The 15,190-nt window shown below is 44.7% G+C and overlaps 1 protein-coding gene across 2 annotated transcripts in view; it reads left to right on the plus strand.

Annotated features, from left to right (window-relative positions):
• Window positions 1–265: 265 nt before the first annotated feature.
• The window catches only part of MDM1 (Mdm1 nuclear protein), a 98,323-nt gene continuing 83,398 nt past the window's right edge, over window positions 266–15,190 (plus strand). For both annotated transcript variants that reach the window (XM_082256974.1, XM_082256975.1), the window contains exons 1-3: window positions 266–402; window positions 4,574–4,679; window positions 14,104–14,507. In XM_082256974.1, the coding sequence (XP_082113100.1) occupies window positions 385–402; window positions 4,574–4,679; window positions 14,104–14,507 (528 nt within the window). In that variant the 5' untranslated portion in view covers window positions 266–384. The remainder of the gene's footprint in view (window positions 403–4,573; window positions 4,680–14,103; window positions 14,508–15,190) is intronic.

The following is a 15,190-nucleotide window of genomic DNA, read 5'->3' on the forward strand; positions in this document are numbered from 1 at the left end:
ATGTAGGAAGGCACTGATAGACCCCCTCCACTGTGTGCTCTATAGATTGTATCTGTCTCTCCCAGACTTGGGCTCCACTATAGACAATGTGACCAGGGGACAAGGTAATGGAAGCCTTCACCTGAGACATGAATGCAGCAGCCTTTGCACACAGCTAATCCCCACAGCAGAAGAAGTAAACAAGCATGCGCCCTGGGGACTCCGGAAGGCCCTCTTTCATTGGCGAAGGAGCAGGCAGAGCCGTTAGCCCCGGCGCATGCGTAGTATGGATTGGACGCAAGCTGGGCTTTGCCAAGGTAACGGGCTCTGTTTACATCGTTCTGACAGCAGAGATCGAACCCTGTTACAGCACAAAGGAAGCCCGGGGAAAGGAGAGTCCGCAGCATGCCGGTCCGATTCAAGGTGCCACTACGTGACATCAGCCGCGAGCTGCAGCTGTCTGTATTCTTGTAGCAGTGTGTTATAGTAGCAGAATAATGGCAGTGATGGAGATGTGTGTGGGGGGTCTCCATCAATGCACACTGCAGCTATGGGGGGGGGGGGGGGGGCTCCATCAATGCACACTGTGGCTATTGGGGGGGGGGGGGCTCCATCAATGCACACTATAGCTATTGGGGGGGGGGGGCTCCATCAATGCACACTGCAGCTATGGGGGGGGGGGGGGGCTCCATCAATGCACACTGTGGCTATTGGGGGGGGGGGCTCCATCAATGCACACTGCAGCTATGGGGGGGGGGGGCTCCATCAATGCACACTGTGGTTATTGGGGGGGGGGGCTCCATCAATGCACACTATAGCTATTGGGGGGGGGGGGGGGCTCCATCAATGCACACTGCAGCTATGGGGGGGGGGGGCTCCATCAATGCACACTGTGGCTATTGGGGGGGGGGCTCCATCAATGCACACTGCAGCTATGGGGGGGGGGCTCCATCAATGCACACTATAGCTATTGGGGGGGGGGGGGGCTCCATCAATGCACACTGTGGCTATTGGGGGGGGGCTCCATCAATGCACACTGCAGCTATGGGGGGGGGGGGGGGGGGCTCCATCAATGCACACTGTGGCTATTGGGGGGGGGGGGCTCCATCAATGCACACTATAGCTATTGGGGGGGGGGGGGGCTCCATCAATGCACACTGCAGCTATGGGGGGGGGGGGGGGCTCCATCAATGCACACTGTGGCTATTGGGGGGGGGGCTCCATCAATGCACACTGCAGCTATGGGGGGGGGGGCTCCATCAATGCACACTGTGGTTATTGGGGGGGGGGGCTCCATCAATGCACACTATAGCTATTGGGGGGGGGGGGGGCTCCATCAATGCACACTGCAGCTATGGGGGGGGGGCTCCATCAATGCACACTGTGGCTATTGGGGGGGGGGGCTCCATCAATGCACACTGCAGCTATGGGGGGGGGGGCTCCATCAATGCACACTATAGCTATTGGGGGGGGGGGGGGGCTCCATCAATGCACACTGTGGCTATTGGGGGGGGGCTCCATCAATGCACACTGTGGCTTTTGGGGGGGGGGGCTCCATCAATGCACACTGTGGCTATTGGGGGGGGGGGCTCCATCAATGCACACTATAGCTGTTGGGGGGGGGGGGCTCCATCAATGCACACTGTGGCTATTGGGGGGGGGGGGGCTCCATCAATGCACACTGTGGCTTTTGGGGGGGCTCCATCAATGCACACTGTGACTATTGGGGAGGGGGGGCTCCATCAATGCACACTGTGGCTATTGGGGGGGGTGCTCCATCAATGCACACTGTGGCTTTTGGGGGGGCTCCATCAATGCACACTGTGGCTATTGGGGGGGGGGGCTCCATCAATGCACACTGCAGCTATGGGGGGGGGGGCTCCATCAATGCACACTGTGGCTATTGGGGGGGGGGGGGCTCCATCAATGCACACTATAGCTATTGGGGGGGGGGCTCCATCAATGCACACTGTGGCTATTGGGGGGGGGGCTCCATCAATGCACACTGTGGCTTTTGGGGGGGGGCTCCATCAATGCACACTGTGGCTATTGGGGGGGGGGCTCCATCAATGCACACTATAGCTGTTGGGGGGGGGCTCCATCAATGCACACTGTGGCTATTGGGGGGGGGGGGCTCCATCAATGCACACTGTGGCTTTTGGGGGGGCTCCATCAATGCACACTGTGACTATTGGGGAGGGGGGGCTCCATCAATGCACACTGTGGCTATTGGGGGGGTGCTCCATCAATGCACACTGTGGCTTTTGGGGGGGCTCCATCAATGCACACTGTGGCTATTGGGGGGGGGCTCCATCAATGCACGCTATAGCTATTGGGGGGGGGCTCCATCAATGCACACTGTGGCTATTGGGGGGGGGGGGCTCCATCAATGCACGCTATAGCTATTGGGGGGGGGGCTCCATCAATGCACACTGTGGCTATTGGGGGGGGGCTCCATCAATGCACACTGTGGCTTTTGGGGGGGGGGGCTCCATCAATGCACACTGTGGCTTTTGGGGGGGGCTCCATTAATGCACACTGTGGCTATTGGGGGGGGGGGGGCTCCATCAATGCACACTGTGGCTATTGGGGGGGGGGGCTCCATCAATGCACACTGTGGCTATTGGAGGGGTCCTTATTAGCTAGAATTTCTTCTCTCTTTTCTTTCAACCAGAGAAGCTCATGCTTATCTTTTGCCTGTAAACTGCCATTCTTGTACAAGATAATACCTTAGCAGAAATGGCAGTTAAAAGGGCAACTTCTAAATTTGATGTTTGATTGAAATGTGCAGCTGTGTATTGTATGTCACATTGATTGTATTATCTGTACAAAGATCACATAGAATGCTGTACAAGTGTAAGAAAGTGAAAGTGAAAATGTGTGCAGTGCAGCTGGTCTACCTGTGTGATTGTAGTGTGCCATATCCGATCTCTAGTAAATCTGCATTTCATGTAACATAAGGGGGCGTTCCTGCGCTAAAGTCTATCTAACCCCAAAAACAAACAGTTAGGCTCCATTCACACCAATGCGTTTTTCATGCTTTTTGCTGAAACGCAGGACAATATTTTCTAACATGGGTTCCTATGGAACACGTTAATGCATTTTACTAATTGCGGCAAAATCGTACTTAAGTCCTGGTTCACACTATAGCGATGACAGACATCACATGTGATTTGGAGCGCACTGCTCTGAAATCACATGTGATGTCTGTGCAATGCGAATTCAGCCATACAGATCGGACACAACACGCGCAAGACCCTTTTTTGGGTCCGCAGCAGAATCGGATCGCATGATGGTTCACACCTATGCGATCGGATTCATGTCCGAACTGACAGTTTGCACTGCAATATGCGAACTGATCTGGGGGTGTCATTAACTTTGACATCCCCCAGCGATTCGCATATGGCAGTGTGAACTGCCTGCGATATGAATGCGATGCAAGAACCCGCAGTGGATTCGCAGGGTTCCCGCATTGCATATGTGTGAACTGGCACTAAAAACCACAAAAAGCACTGCAGAAGCAAACTTCTTAGGTGTGAATGGAGCCTAAGCCTAGGTTCAAACCTTTGCCTTTTGTAGTGTGCTTTCAGATTTTTGAACAAATTGATACTATTGAATGGCCCCTACACTCGCCTAACCTAAATCCAATAGAACATCGAACGTGCTCATACACATTCGAACTGTGTATGGCTGGCCTAAGTGTTAAAGCGGAGTTCCACCCAAAAGTGGAACTTCCGCTTTAGGGAGTCCTGACCCCCCGACATGCCACATTTGGCATGTCATTTTTTGGGGGGGGAGCGGGTACCTAGTTTTGACAGGTACCCGCTCCCACTTCCTCTCGGAGCGCCGCGGCACCCTGAGCGGAAGTTCTCCTCTCCCCCTCCCTCCCTGCAATCTTCTGGGACACGTCAGAGGTCCCAGAAGATTGCCGGCCAATCACGGCGCGCAGCGCGACTCGCGCATGCGCAGTGGGTACCCGGCTGTGAAGCCGCAAACTGTAACAGCCGGGTGCCCACAGCAGTGATGCCGGCGCCGAGGGAGAGGATCGAGGCTTCCGGCGGCCGCATCGCTGGACCGTTGGACAGGTGAGTAAATGGCTGGAACTCCGCTTTAACATGGAACTAAACCCTTCAATCCATTACAGCCAAGGAAGCTGCCATCTCAGCCTCTGTTTGTTCTGCAATTGCCATGGTGCTGCACTTGTGATCAGTTATTACTGTGGCAGTTATCCTTGAATGTAACTATTTTGGGAAACCATTACATTGATGGGTTTCGTTGTATTTTAAATTGTTTATCTCAACCTGGCGGCCCTCCAGCTGTTGCGGAACTACAAGTCTCATGAGGCATTGCAAGGCTGACAGTTACAAACATGACTTCAAAAGGCAGAGGCATGATGGGACTTGAAGTTTCGCAATAGCTGGAGGGCCGCCAGTTTGACACCCTGTGACTGCCAATTTTGCTGGACAGCTTGGAGGGATATTCTTTCTTCATATTTATTGTCTGAGGTTTACAACCACTTTAAGCTTTTCTCTGCTATTTTTATTTGAATAAAAGCTGTATCTTAAATTTGAATTTATGTTCTATGTTGGCCCAGGCCTCATCAGAATATGACAGGAAATTCAAGTGGAACACATCCTATGATGCAGGTGAAGACGCTACCCAGATGTCCAGATGGGCCGGGCTTCGTTCCGATGAGCTTGGTGAGAAAAAGTGGTACAAGTGCACTTACAAATGATTCTTTCCAATAAATAATGAACTGGCATAGGTTGTAGATTGAAGGTGAAAATGAAATATAGATGTTAATTTCATAACATTCATGAATATGTCATTGTCAAAACCAAAAGATCTTTGAACAGTCCTACACCTGACAGTATCATGTCTGTGAGGACTGGAAAATTAGATCATTTTCCCTTCATGCATTTTCCTGGTACGTAAGTGGGGTACACTCTATAAGAAAATCGGGTGAACGATCGTCCAATTTTCCTCATTGTTTCACAGCAAATAAGAACTGATGAACAAAATTTCGTATGAAAATTCTGGTACGACAAAGGCTTTTTTTTTGTTGTTTATTGTTTCTGATCATACGCAGTCTTTCTTTTCTGATTTTTCTTGTACAAAAATTGTACGAAAACAGTACACATTTAACGAAAATTGTTTGTTTTTTCCTGTATGAGAAAAAATTTGGAGTTTGTCCCTTCAAGAATTTTCGTACAAAAATTCAGAATCGGCTCTGGAAAGTTGTGTACACACTATACGAAAATTGTACAAAAATTATTTTGGACGAAAATGTTCGCTCGGTTTTCTTATGGTGTGTACGAGCCTTAAAGTGGAGTTCCACCCTAAATTTATACTTACCTCCATCTTCTCGCTCCGGGTCACCTGAAAAACAAATGGATAATCGCAATTTTTTTTTACTTACCTTGTAGAGAAAATATACTTACCTTACTTCCTTCTTCCTCCCCTCCGCGGCCACGGCGATTCGTCACTTCCTGGCTTTTGCAATGATTCCTGGGAGCTGAACGTCATCGCTCCCAGGAATCAATGCGCCTGCACCGGCCCCAACGTCAGTTCCATTGCGCGCGCGTCATTCCCTTCTAAACAGCTTCTGGGCATGCCCAGAAGCTGTGGAGGGATGACGCACGCGCACCGGAAGTGACGGCGGGGCCGGTGCAGTGCATCGTGGGACCGAAGAAGACGGAAGAGGACACAGAAGAGGATCGCGCTGGCTTCAAGCTGTCCACACCTGAGATGGCAGCGCTGGAGAATACTTTTTCAAGGTAAGTATTTCTCCTAAAAGGTAAGTGCAACCCGGGACAGATCAGAGGCTATCCATTGTGGAATGTACTAGCCCTGACTGTCCCGGGGGTATTTTTATTAAAAAAAGTATCCCCTGGGTGGAACTCCGCTTTAAGTCACTGTGAAGTTTGTCAAATAAAATAATAGAGAACAAACAACAGAAACACTGCAATAGATTTACATTATTTACTAGAAATATTCCAGTAGATACTACATTTTAACTACTTGACCGCCAGAAGATTTACCCTCCTTCATGACCAGGTCATTTTTTGCGATACGGCACTGTGTTACTTTAACTGACAATTGCACATTCATGCAACGCTGTATATAAATTACATTTATGTCCTTGTTTTCCCCACAAACAGAGCTTTCTTTTTTGCATTTTATTTTGCACTATAAATAAAAAAAGACCAATAATTTTTGAAAAAAAACAAAATAAAAACAATAATTTTTACTTTCTGCTATAAAACATATCCAATAAAAAAAAATCTAATTTCTAAATAAATTTAGGCCAATATGTATTCTGCTACATATTTTTGGTAATAAAAATCCCAATAAGCTTATATTGATTGGTTTGCGCAAACGTTATAGCGTCTACAAACTATGGTATATATACTAGAATTTTTATAAATTTAATTTTTACTGGTAATGGCGATGATCAACGACTTATAGCGGAACTGCGATCCGAACAATCGGACACTAACTGACACTTTTGACACTTTTTGGGAACCAGTGACACGAATACAGGGAACAGTGCTAACAATATGCACTGTCACTGTACTAATGACACTGGCTCGGAAGGGGTTAAACATCTAGGGAGATCAAAGGGTTAAATGTGTACCTAACCATTGCTTTGGTGTACTGTGTGTGGTGCTGTTACCAAGGGAAGTCATGGATTTTATTCCCTGCTTTGCGGGAAATAAAATCTATTACTTCCCCGCTGACAAGACAGAGCTCTGCCTTGTTTGCAAAGGCAGAGCTCTGTTCTGTGTGTCTTCCAGATGATGGATGACCCGTCTTCCCAATGGATGATTAATCGGCATCTGCTGTGTATAATCACAGCACAGCCGGGTCACTGGTGTTGCGCGTGCACCCCCCTACCCGGAAGTGCCGCCACGTACCTAGTACGTGACCTGGCTCAGCAAAGCCACCTTCCTGCTGTACATGTAACTGATACGGCTGGCAAGCAGGTAATATGCACTTTCTAGGGGATGAAAGTATACAGCACACAGTATATAGTAGGTGATTCAAGGTATGCTGGCGATGATCTACAGCAGGGGTCTCCAAACATTTCAATATGACGGCCACATCCTATATTTTCCAAATATTTGTGGGCTGAAAGATCAGCTTTATAAACAAATGAATGAGATTTAAATGAATGAATATGTTTTACTTGGAGCATTTTTTAATTAACATCATATCATTCAGAAAAACAGAGAAAGAACTTCAGTAAAAAAGAGTAAAGAGATTCTAAATAAACTTGAGTCCAGCAGAGTTCCACCTTACATCAGGGTCTCCATCAGAATCCCACTTACATCATAGTCCCTATCAAAGTCTACCCCTGCATCAGAGTCCTTCCTTTAAAGGAGTTTTAAAGTCAGAAGGTTTTTTTATCTTAATGCATTCTATGCATTTAGATAAAAAGTCTTCTGTGTGTAGCAGCCCCCCGATACTTACCTGAACCCCCTCTCTATCCAGCGATGTCCACGAGTGCCTAAGTCTCTCTCCTGACTGGCTGAGACACAGTGGCGCCATTGGCTCTCGCTGCTGTCAATCAAACTCATTTAGCCAATCAGGAGAGGGAGGGGGTGGGGCCCAACGGTACCTCTGTGTCTGAAGGTATTTGGAGCTGCAGCTTGGCTCGGGTGCCCCCATAGCAAGCTGCTTGCTGTGTGGGCACTCAACAGGAGGGAGGGGTCCGGAGCTCCAGCCAGGAGCCGAGAAGAGGAAAACCGGGGCCACAAAACCACTTCACAGGGCAGGTAAGTATAACATGTTTGTTATATTAATAGGAGAAAAAAAGCAAGACTTTACAATCACTTTAAATTAGGCTTCCTGTCAGAGTTTCCCCTTACATCAGAGACTCCCCTACATCAGATTTCCCCCTTACATCAGGGTTCCCCATCAGAGTCCCTCTTACACCAGAGTTTCCTGTGCATCAGAGTCCCCCCTTACATCAGAGTCTCCCCTTACATCAGATTCCCCATGAGATCTGGGCAGAGGAAGTGCCACCTTTCTGTGAATGGTGCTGAATGCAGATGATGGGTTGTTGGAATTAATTGCAGCGGCACTATATAGTGAAGGGTGGGAGTTTGCGGAGACCTGTGTGAGAGGCCACTTACCCTAGCTGGGGCTGGATAAAGTCTTGTGGTTTGGATTTGGCCTGCGGGTCATAGTTTGGTCTGGATTTGGCCTGCGGGTCATAGTTTGGAGACCCCTGATCCACAGTGTAGTGAACACAGAACTGAAAGATCATTGATATCTTTGAAAGGGATGAACCAGCAGTGAATGGCAATAGGTGCTGCAATGTCATACCCCAGTATACTGCTGTGCTTGTTGGACAGATATAGAACATATTATAGGGTTCTTATAATACAACCGTTTACCATATAGACTTGTATGATCTTTTTTTGAGATGGCATAATGAATGTTACTGGACAAAAAAACATTTTGTATATTTTAGTCAAAATTAAACAAAAATACATACTTGTTTTAATGCTTAACTAGGTGTATGCTGGTATGTGTGTTTATAATAATACAACAACTTTCTTCTTCTTCGAGACACAAGCCTAGATAACTTGTTGGTAGGGCTTTGCATTTAGCCCTCTACTATTCACAAATAAAATATTTGTGGTGTACTGTAAGTCCCGGTTCGCACATATGTGATGCAGGAACCCTGCGAATCCACTGCGGGTTCCTGCATCGCATTCAACTCTCAGGCAATTCACACTGCCATATGCAAATCGCTGGGGGTGTCAATACAAAGTTAACGACACCCCCAGAGCAGTTCGCATATCGCAGTGCGAACTGTCAGTTCGGACATGAATCGGATCGCATAGGTGTGAAAACCCATGCGATCCGATTCTGGTGCGGACCCAAAAAAGGGTCCTGTGCCAGTTGTGTCCGAATCCAATGTGAATTCAGCCATACAATCTGTATGACGTACTGCTCTGCAAATCACATGCGATGACTGTGCGTTGCAAATTCAGCCATACAATCGTTATGGCTGAATTCGCATTGCACAGTCATCGCATGCGATTTGCAGAGCAGTACGCTGCAAATCAAATGTGATGTCTGTCATCGCATATATGTGAACCGGCGCTAACACTCTGAATTCTCCACAGCAAACAGACATGTCATATTCACATGATCTATTTGTAATAAACCCTTGAGGGCTACTTATTTCATATACAGTGTGTCTCATTTAAATAGCTGCCCTGATCTCTCCCAATGAAGCTCTCAGTTGCCGTGATTTGTAACCTGAAATATAAGTATCTAAATAAATTACAGTGATCGATGTCCCTTTTCATTACTTTTTTTTTTTAAGTGTATGGATAAAGTAAGGAAAGGGTAAACCCGTATCAGGTTGATTTTTACTGTCTGTGTCCTACTGGAAAGATTTCTCTTCACTTCCTGTCTTATCGATGCAATGCGAGAGGAAATCACCCTAAAGTGTTATGTCTTTAGTTAAAGCGGAGTTCCGCCACCCCCTCCAAAAATTAAAAGTCCCATACACATACATACACATACTGTAGCTGCTGACTTTTAATATTAGGACACTTACTTGTCCTGGAGTCCAGCGATTGTGGCACCGCAGCCAATGTTTCCATCGGCTGTCGGGTGCTGCCGCCGCCATTTCCGGTAAGGGAACCCGGCAGTGAAGCCTTGCGGCTTCAGGGGGCTGGTCTCTACTGCGCATGTGCGAAGCCTGCTGCGCTTTTAAATTGACCCGGCGGTGGGGGAAAGAGGAGGGGGCCAAGCTTCCGAGGGACGGGAGTGGGGAAGGGTACCTGTCAAAAACCCTTTCCCCTGAAAGGTTCCAAATGTGGCACCAGAGGGGGGGGGGGGGGTGAGGAAGCAAAAGAGCAGAAGTTCCACTTTTGGGTGGAACTTTGCTTTAAGGCAGCTTATTCACTGTGAAAGGGCCCTTAACTACTTCAAAACTGGGCATTTTCACCCCCCTTCCTGCCCAGGCCGATTTTCAGCGCTTTTGCAATTTGAATGACAATCACACAGTCATGCAACAATGTACCCAAATTTAATTTTTATCATATTTTACACAAATAAAGCTTTCTTTGGATGGTATTTAATCACCACTGGGTTTTTATATTTTTGCTAAATGAATGAAAAAACGTTTCTATTATAAAATGTTGCAAATTAATCTTTCTTTATAACTTTAGGCCAAAATGTATTCTGCTGCATTTCTTTAGTGAAAATAGCCAAAATCACAAACTATGATTTTTTTTTTTTTTTACACTAAATTACCAAAAGTTTTGGGACGCCTGCCCAAATTCTGACAAACTCCAAACATTAATTATGCAAGAATGGGCAGCCATCAGTCAGGATGTGGCCCAGAAGTTGATTGACAGCATGCCAGGGCGTATTGCAGAGGTCTTTGCATAAACTTAACGTCATTGTCAATAAAAGCCTTTGACACTTATGAAATGCTTATAATTATTCTTCAGTATAAAATAGTAACATTTGACAAAAAGTTCTAAAAACACTGAAGCAGCAGACTTTGTGAAAATAATATTTGTGTCATTCTCAAAACTTTTGGCCACGGTTGTACTCTATATTACCAAAAGTATTGGGACGCCTGCCTTTACACGCACATGAACTTTAATGGCATCCCGGTCTTATGACCCGTACACACGATCTGAAAATCGGACAACAGATCGTCTATTTTTTTTTTTGCATATTGAAAATAAAGACGTTACTAATTTTACGAAAATTTTCGTACGACAATATAAAAATTTGGAAGTGATATAATGTGTTTTAGTCTATTTGTATTGTATTTTCGGACGACAACTGTACTGATTAATCAAAATTCCTACGATCTGGAAACATTTTCGTGCTTATCCGATCAGATATTATCGGATGAACTGTCGTGATCAGCTCTTGGAAGCTCTGCACTAATGACCTGATTATCGTACAATCGATTCGAAAGCTGTATTTTTCGTCTGATTTTCAGATCTCGGGTACGGGCCATTAGTCTGTAGGGTTAAACATTAAGTTGGCCCACCATTTGCAGCTATAAAAGCTTTGATTCTTCTGGGAAGGCTGTCCACAAGGTTTGGGAGTGCGTCTATGGGAATGTTTGACCATTCTTCCAGAAGCTTATTTGTAAAGTCAGGCACTGATGTAAACAGAAGGCCTGGCTCACAGTCTGCATTCTAATTCATCCCAAAGGTGTTTTATGAGGTTGAGGTCAGGACCAGTCAAGTTTCTCTACCCACAACTCATTCATCCATGTCTTTATGGACCTTGTGCACTGGTGTACAGTCATGTTGAAACAGGAAGGGGCCATCCCAAAACTGTTCCTACAAAGTTGGGAGCATGAAATTGTCCAAAATATCTTGGTATGCTGACGCCTTAAGAGTTTCCCTCACTGGAACTAAAGGGCCAAACCCAACCCCTGAAAAACAACCCAACACCATAATACCCCCTCCACCAAATGATTTGGACCAGTGCACAAAGCAAGGTCCATAAACACATGGATGAGCGAGTTTGGGGTGGAGGAACTTTACTGGCCTTCACAGCACCAGTCCTTAACCCTCTATAACACCCTTGGGATGAATTAGAGATGAGACTGCGAGGCAGGCCTTCATATCCACATCGGTGACTGACCTCACAAATGCGCTTCTGGAAGAATGGTCAAACTTTGGAAGAATGATCCATTCCCATAGACACACTCCTAAACCTTGTGGACAGCCTTCCCAGAAGAGTTGAAGCTGTTATAGCTGCAAAGGGTGGGCCATCTCAAATATTAAATTCTATGGACTAAGACTGGGATGCCATTAAAGCTCATGTGTGTGTAAAGTGAGACGTCCCAATACTTTTGATAATATAGTGTGTATCTGAAAATTGATCAACCCTGATGTACTGACGACCTAATTTCTTGAGACCCAAAAAATACCAGGGCAGTACAGATATCCCTAAAGTTGTAATTTTTTGTCACTTTTTTGGGGGGGAAATTAAGAAATTAAATTTTTTTTTTCAGTTTTTTGTTTTTTAACATACTGTCACTAGTGCAGTTAAGCGTCATCATATAACTGGTGTGCCGGTGACTATAAGCAACACATTTTACTGACTTGAAATCTATTCATTCAGTGTTTACCTTTGTATATTTGCTTTGATTGGCCATGGCTAGTCACATGTTACAGATGGGTTGTCATTGACCCAGTCTGCACCATGTGATCACTGTGACCAAACAATAGTACAAAATGAATGGCATGAATAGAAGCTATCTATTGTGTACAGTTGTCATGTGATCTGTTGTGTTTGATCACAGCGATCACATAGTACCGGTAGCAGGCCTGGATCTGTCATCTACAGCAAGTGGACACAGCAAGTGTCAGATTTTGCCGCAGAGTGGGGCTTGGGGCGCGCACAAGGTGCATTCTGGGGAGGACGTCATATGACGCCCACCCAGAATGGCGAATATCCCTCCCGGCCTACAGTAAAATGATGGCCGGGTGGGACATTCTGAGGTGTTAAAGTACACATGTTGCAATGGTATGGACATTCAAATATTTACAGGCATGTGAAAAAATAAGTACACTCAATTAATTTTGTAGACTTTTTGAACATATTTAAACAGGCAAACATTATCTCTTCATTCAAACAGTGCCCACATATAGAAGGGATATACTTGAAAGAATGTCACATGAAATTGACATAGTGTATTCATTCTCATAATTTAAATTAACAAAAATATGAATCTGTCACATGGGAAAAGTAAGTACTCCCCTACAATTACCATCTCTTCATTTAATCTGTTGTTCTAGATTAGGTGCCAATTATTAGAACCTTATTAAACATCTGGGGTCTGGTGTTCTCTTTGGTATTTGTGTGTATTATTTCATCATGGATAGATCAAATGACTATGGGTCTGGCAAGGGATTTAAAAAAAGACTATCAGTATATTAGAAGTAAATCATTCTATTGTAAACAATCTACAAGTAGCGTAGGTATCAAATGACTGCTAATTTGTCCAGGACTAGTAGGATCAACAAAAAAGCACTGGAGCTGACCATTAGATGCTAAAAGAAATGCATCTAAATGTGTTACTGTGGGTGTTCAGATAACTCTTGTAACAGTTGTTGCAAGAGTAAGTGCATGCATCTACAATAAGAAAGGTATTGTAACAATTTAACCTTGGGGGGTGTGCCAGGAAAAAGTCTATACAGTCTAAAAAGAACATTAGAGCAAGCTCACAGTTTGCTGTTGAACATATAGGCAAAGATCAGGCCTTCTGGAACAGTAAATATGTTTAGTGAAAACAAAAGACAGCATTTCTGGAGGTGAACCTCATAACAACTGTGAAACATGGTGATAGAAATGTTATGATTCGGGGTTGCTTAGCTGCTTCAGGGTCTGGGCAGCTTGCAATCATTGAGTCATTTATGAATCTGTACCATATCCAAGTGTGCTTGATGAGAACATGGGGCCATCTATCCAAAAATTTTGTTGGACCAGAAATGGATCTTTAACAGGGTATAGATCTGAGGCACACTAACAAATCCTAGGAATGTCTCAAAAATAAAATGGAGGGTTATAGACTGGATTAGTAAGTCCTGAGAACGATATTGAAATGTTGTGAAGAGGGAGTTATGCAAGGGAGCCCATTAACATCTTGAAATTTAAGACATTTTACATGGAGGACTGGTCAAAAATGTATCAGTGTTGATGTAAGACGATGGGGTAAGTATGCAAATTACCTACAAGAAGTCATCTCTGCTGAAGAGGGCAGTACCAGCTTCTGAGACTGAAGGGGTACCATTGAAAAGACAATTTTTCCTAATCTTTTGATTTAAGCACTAGATGGGACTTTTATCTGTAGGCACTGTTTAAATGAAAATAAAATGTTTACCTTGTTCAAGTATGTTCAAAAAGTCAACAATTTTCATGGAGTGTAGGTACTTTTTTTTTCACATGGCTGTACAAATTTTTAGCCAACAGTAAATATGCTTAAAAGTTAGCACTCACTGACCTCTGAAGTTGCAGCCACCGTTTATATATATATATATACAGTATATATATAATATATATATATATATATATGCTGTTTGCATTCTTCTCTAATGTTTTGTTCTTTTAATTTTAAAGGGATCACTAAAGAGCCTAGCTTTTCTTCAAAACGAAGAGTTCCATATTACCACCCACAGATTTCAAAATCATTTCAATGGAAGGAAAATGATGTCTATGCAGCAGACAGCGTGAAGATAGATCAAGGTATTGGAAAGGACTTCTCAGATAAAGAGAAAATCGTTACACCAGATGCGCCAAGGTCAAAGATAAAAGCTAGATCCAAGTCAGCAGTGCCTAGAATAGAGACTGATAATGGGCACTCAGCAGCTCCTAGAATACAGGCAGCTGAAGGCCACTCAGGGGTGGTAGAAACACAGCCTGCCAAGGGTAGTTCACCTGCCGCAGAAATAAAAAGTAATGAAGATGTCTCTAAAAAAGTGGCGGTGCCGAAGAAATCAATTCATCGCAAAGAAGCCAGTGGGGTAAGCAATTGACTGTACCTTGTTGTTACCACACAGATTATGAATATAAAAGCACAAAATAATGTTGAACATAATAAATCCACAAGCAAAAGAAGTGTAAACTACAACATATGGGGGTTGATTTACTAAAACTAGACAGTGCAAAATTGGGTGCAGCTTTGCATAGAAACCAATCAGCTTTCAAGTTTTATTGTCAAAGCTTAAATGAACAAGCTGAAGATAGAAGCTGATTGGCTACCATGCACAGCTGCACCAGGTTTTGTACTCCCCAGTTTTAGTAAATCAACCCCAATATTTATAGAAGGTGGATTTTTCTTTGACAGCCTCTTTTGCCTGCTCTTATAAAATATGCACTCCTGTCCCAGGGTTTGATGTGCAGCAGTGTCTGAAGTTTGTTGTATTAACAGAGATCATAGCTGTTAAAAATATGGGCCTAAACTTTTCAGCATGCTTATAGCGATTCCAGGGTACAGTGGTGATTTTATTTAGTTCTGATTGTTTTACATAGATTATTGCACAATTGCATTGGGATTATTTGTATCTTTTACACCTTGTTCACACATACTGCAGTGACCTGCGTTTTTTTGCACTGGAGGGGTGGAGGTCTTCGCAACGACACAGTGGCATTGATTTACTGAAACTAGAGAGTGCAAAATCTGGTGCAACTCTGCATAGAAACCAAT

This window comes from Pelophylax lessonae (genome assembly GCF_965119305.1).
Source record: "Pelophylax lessonae genome assembly, chromosome: 4".
Classification (NCBI taxonomy): domain Eukaryota; kingdom Metazoa; phylum Chordata; class Amphibia; order Anura; family Ranidae; genus Pelophylax; species Pelophylax lessonae.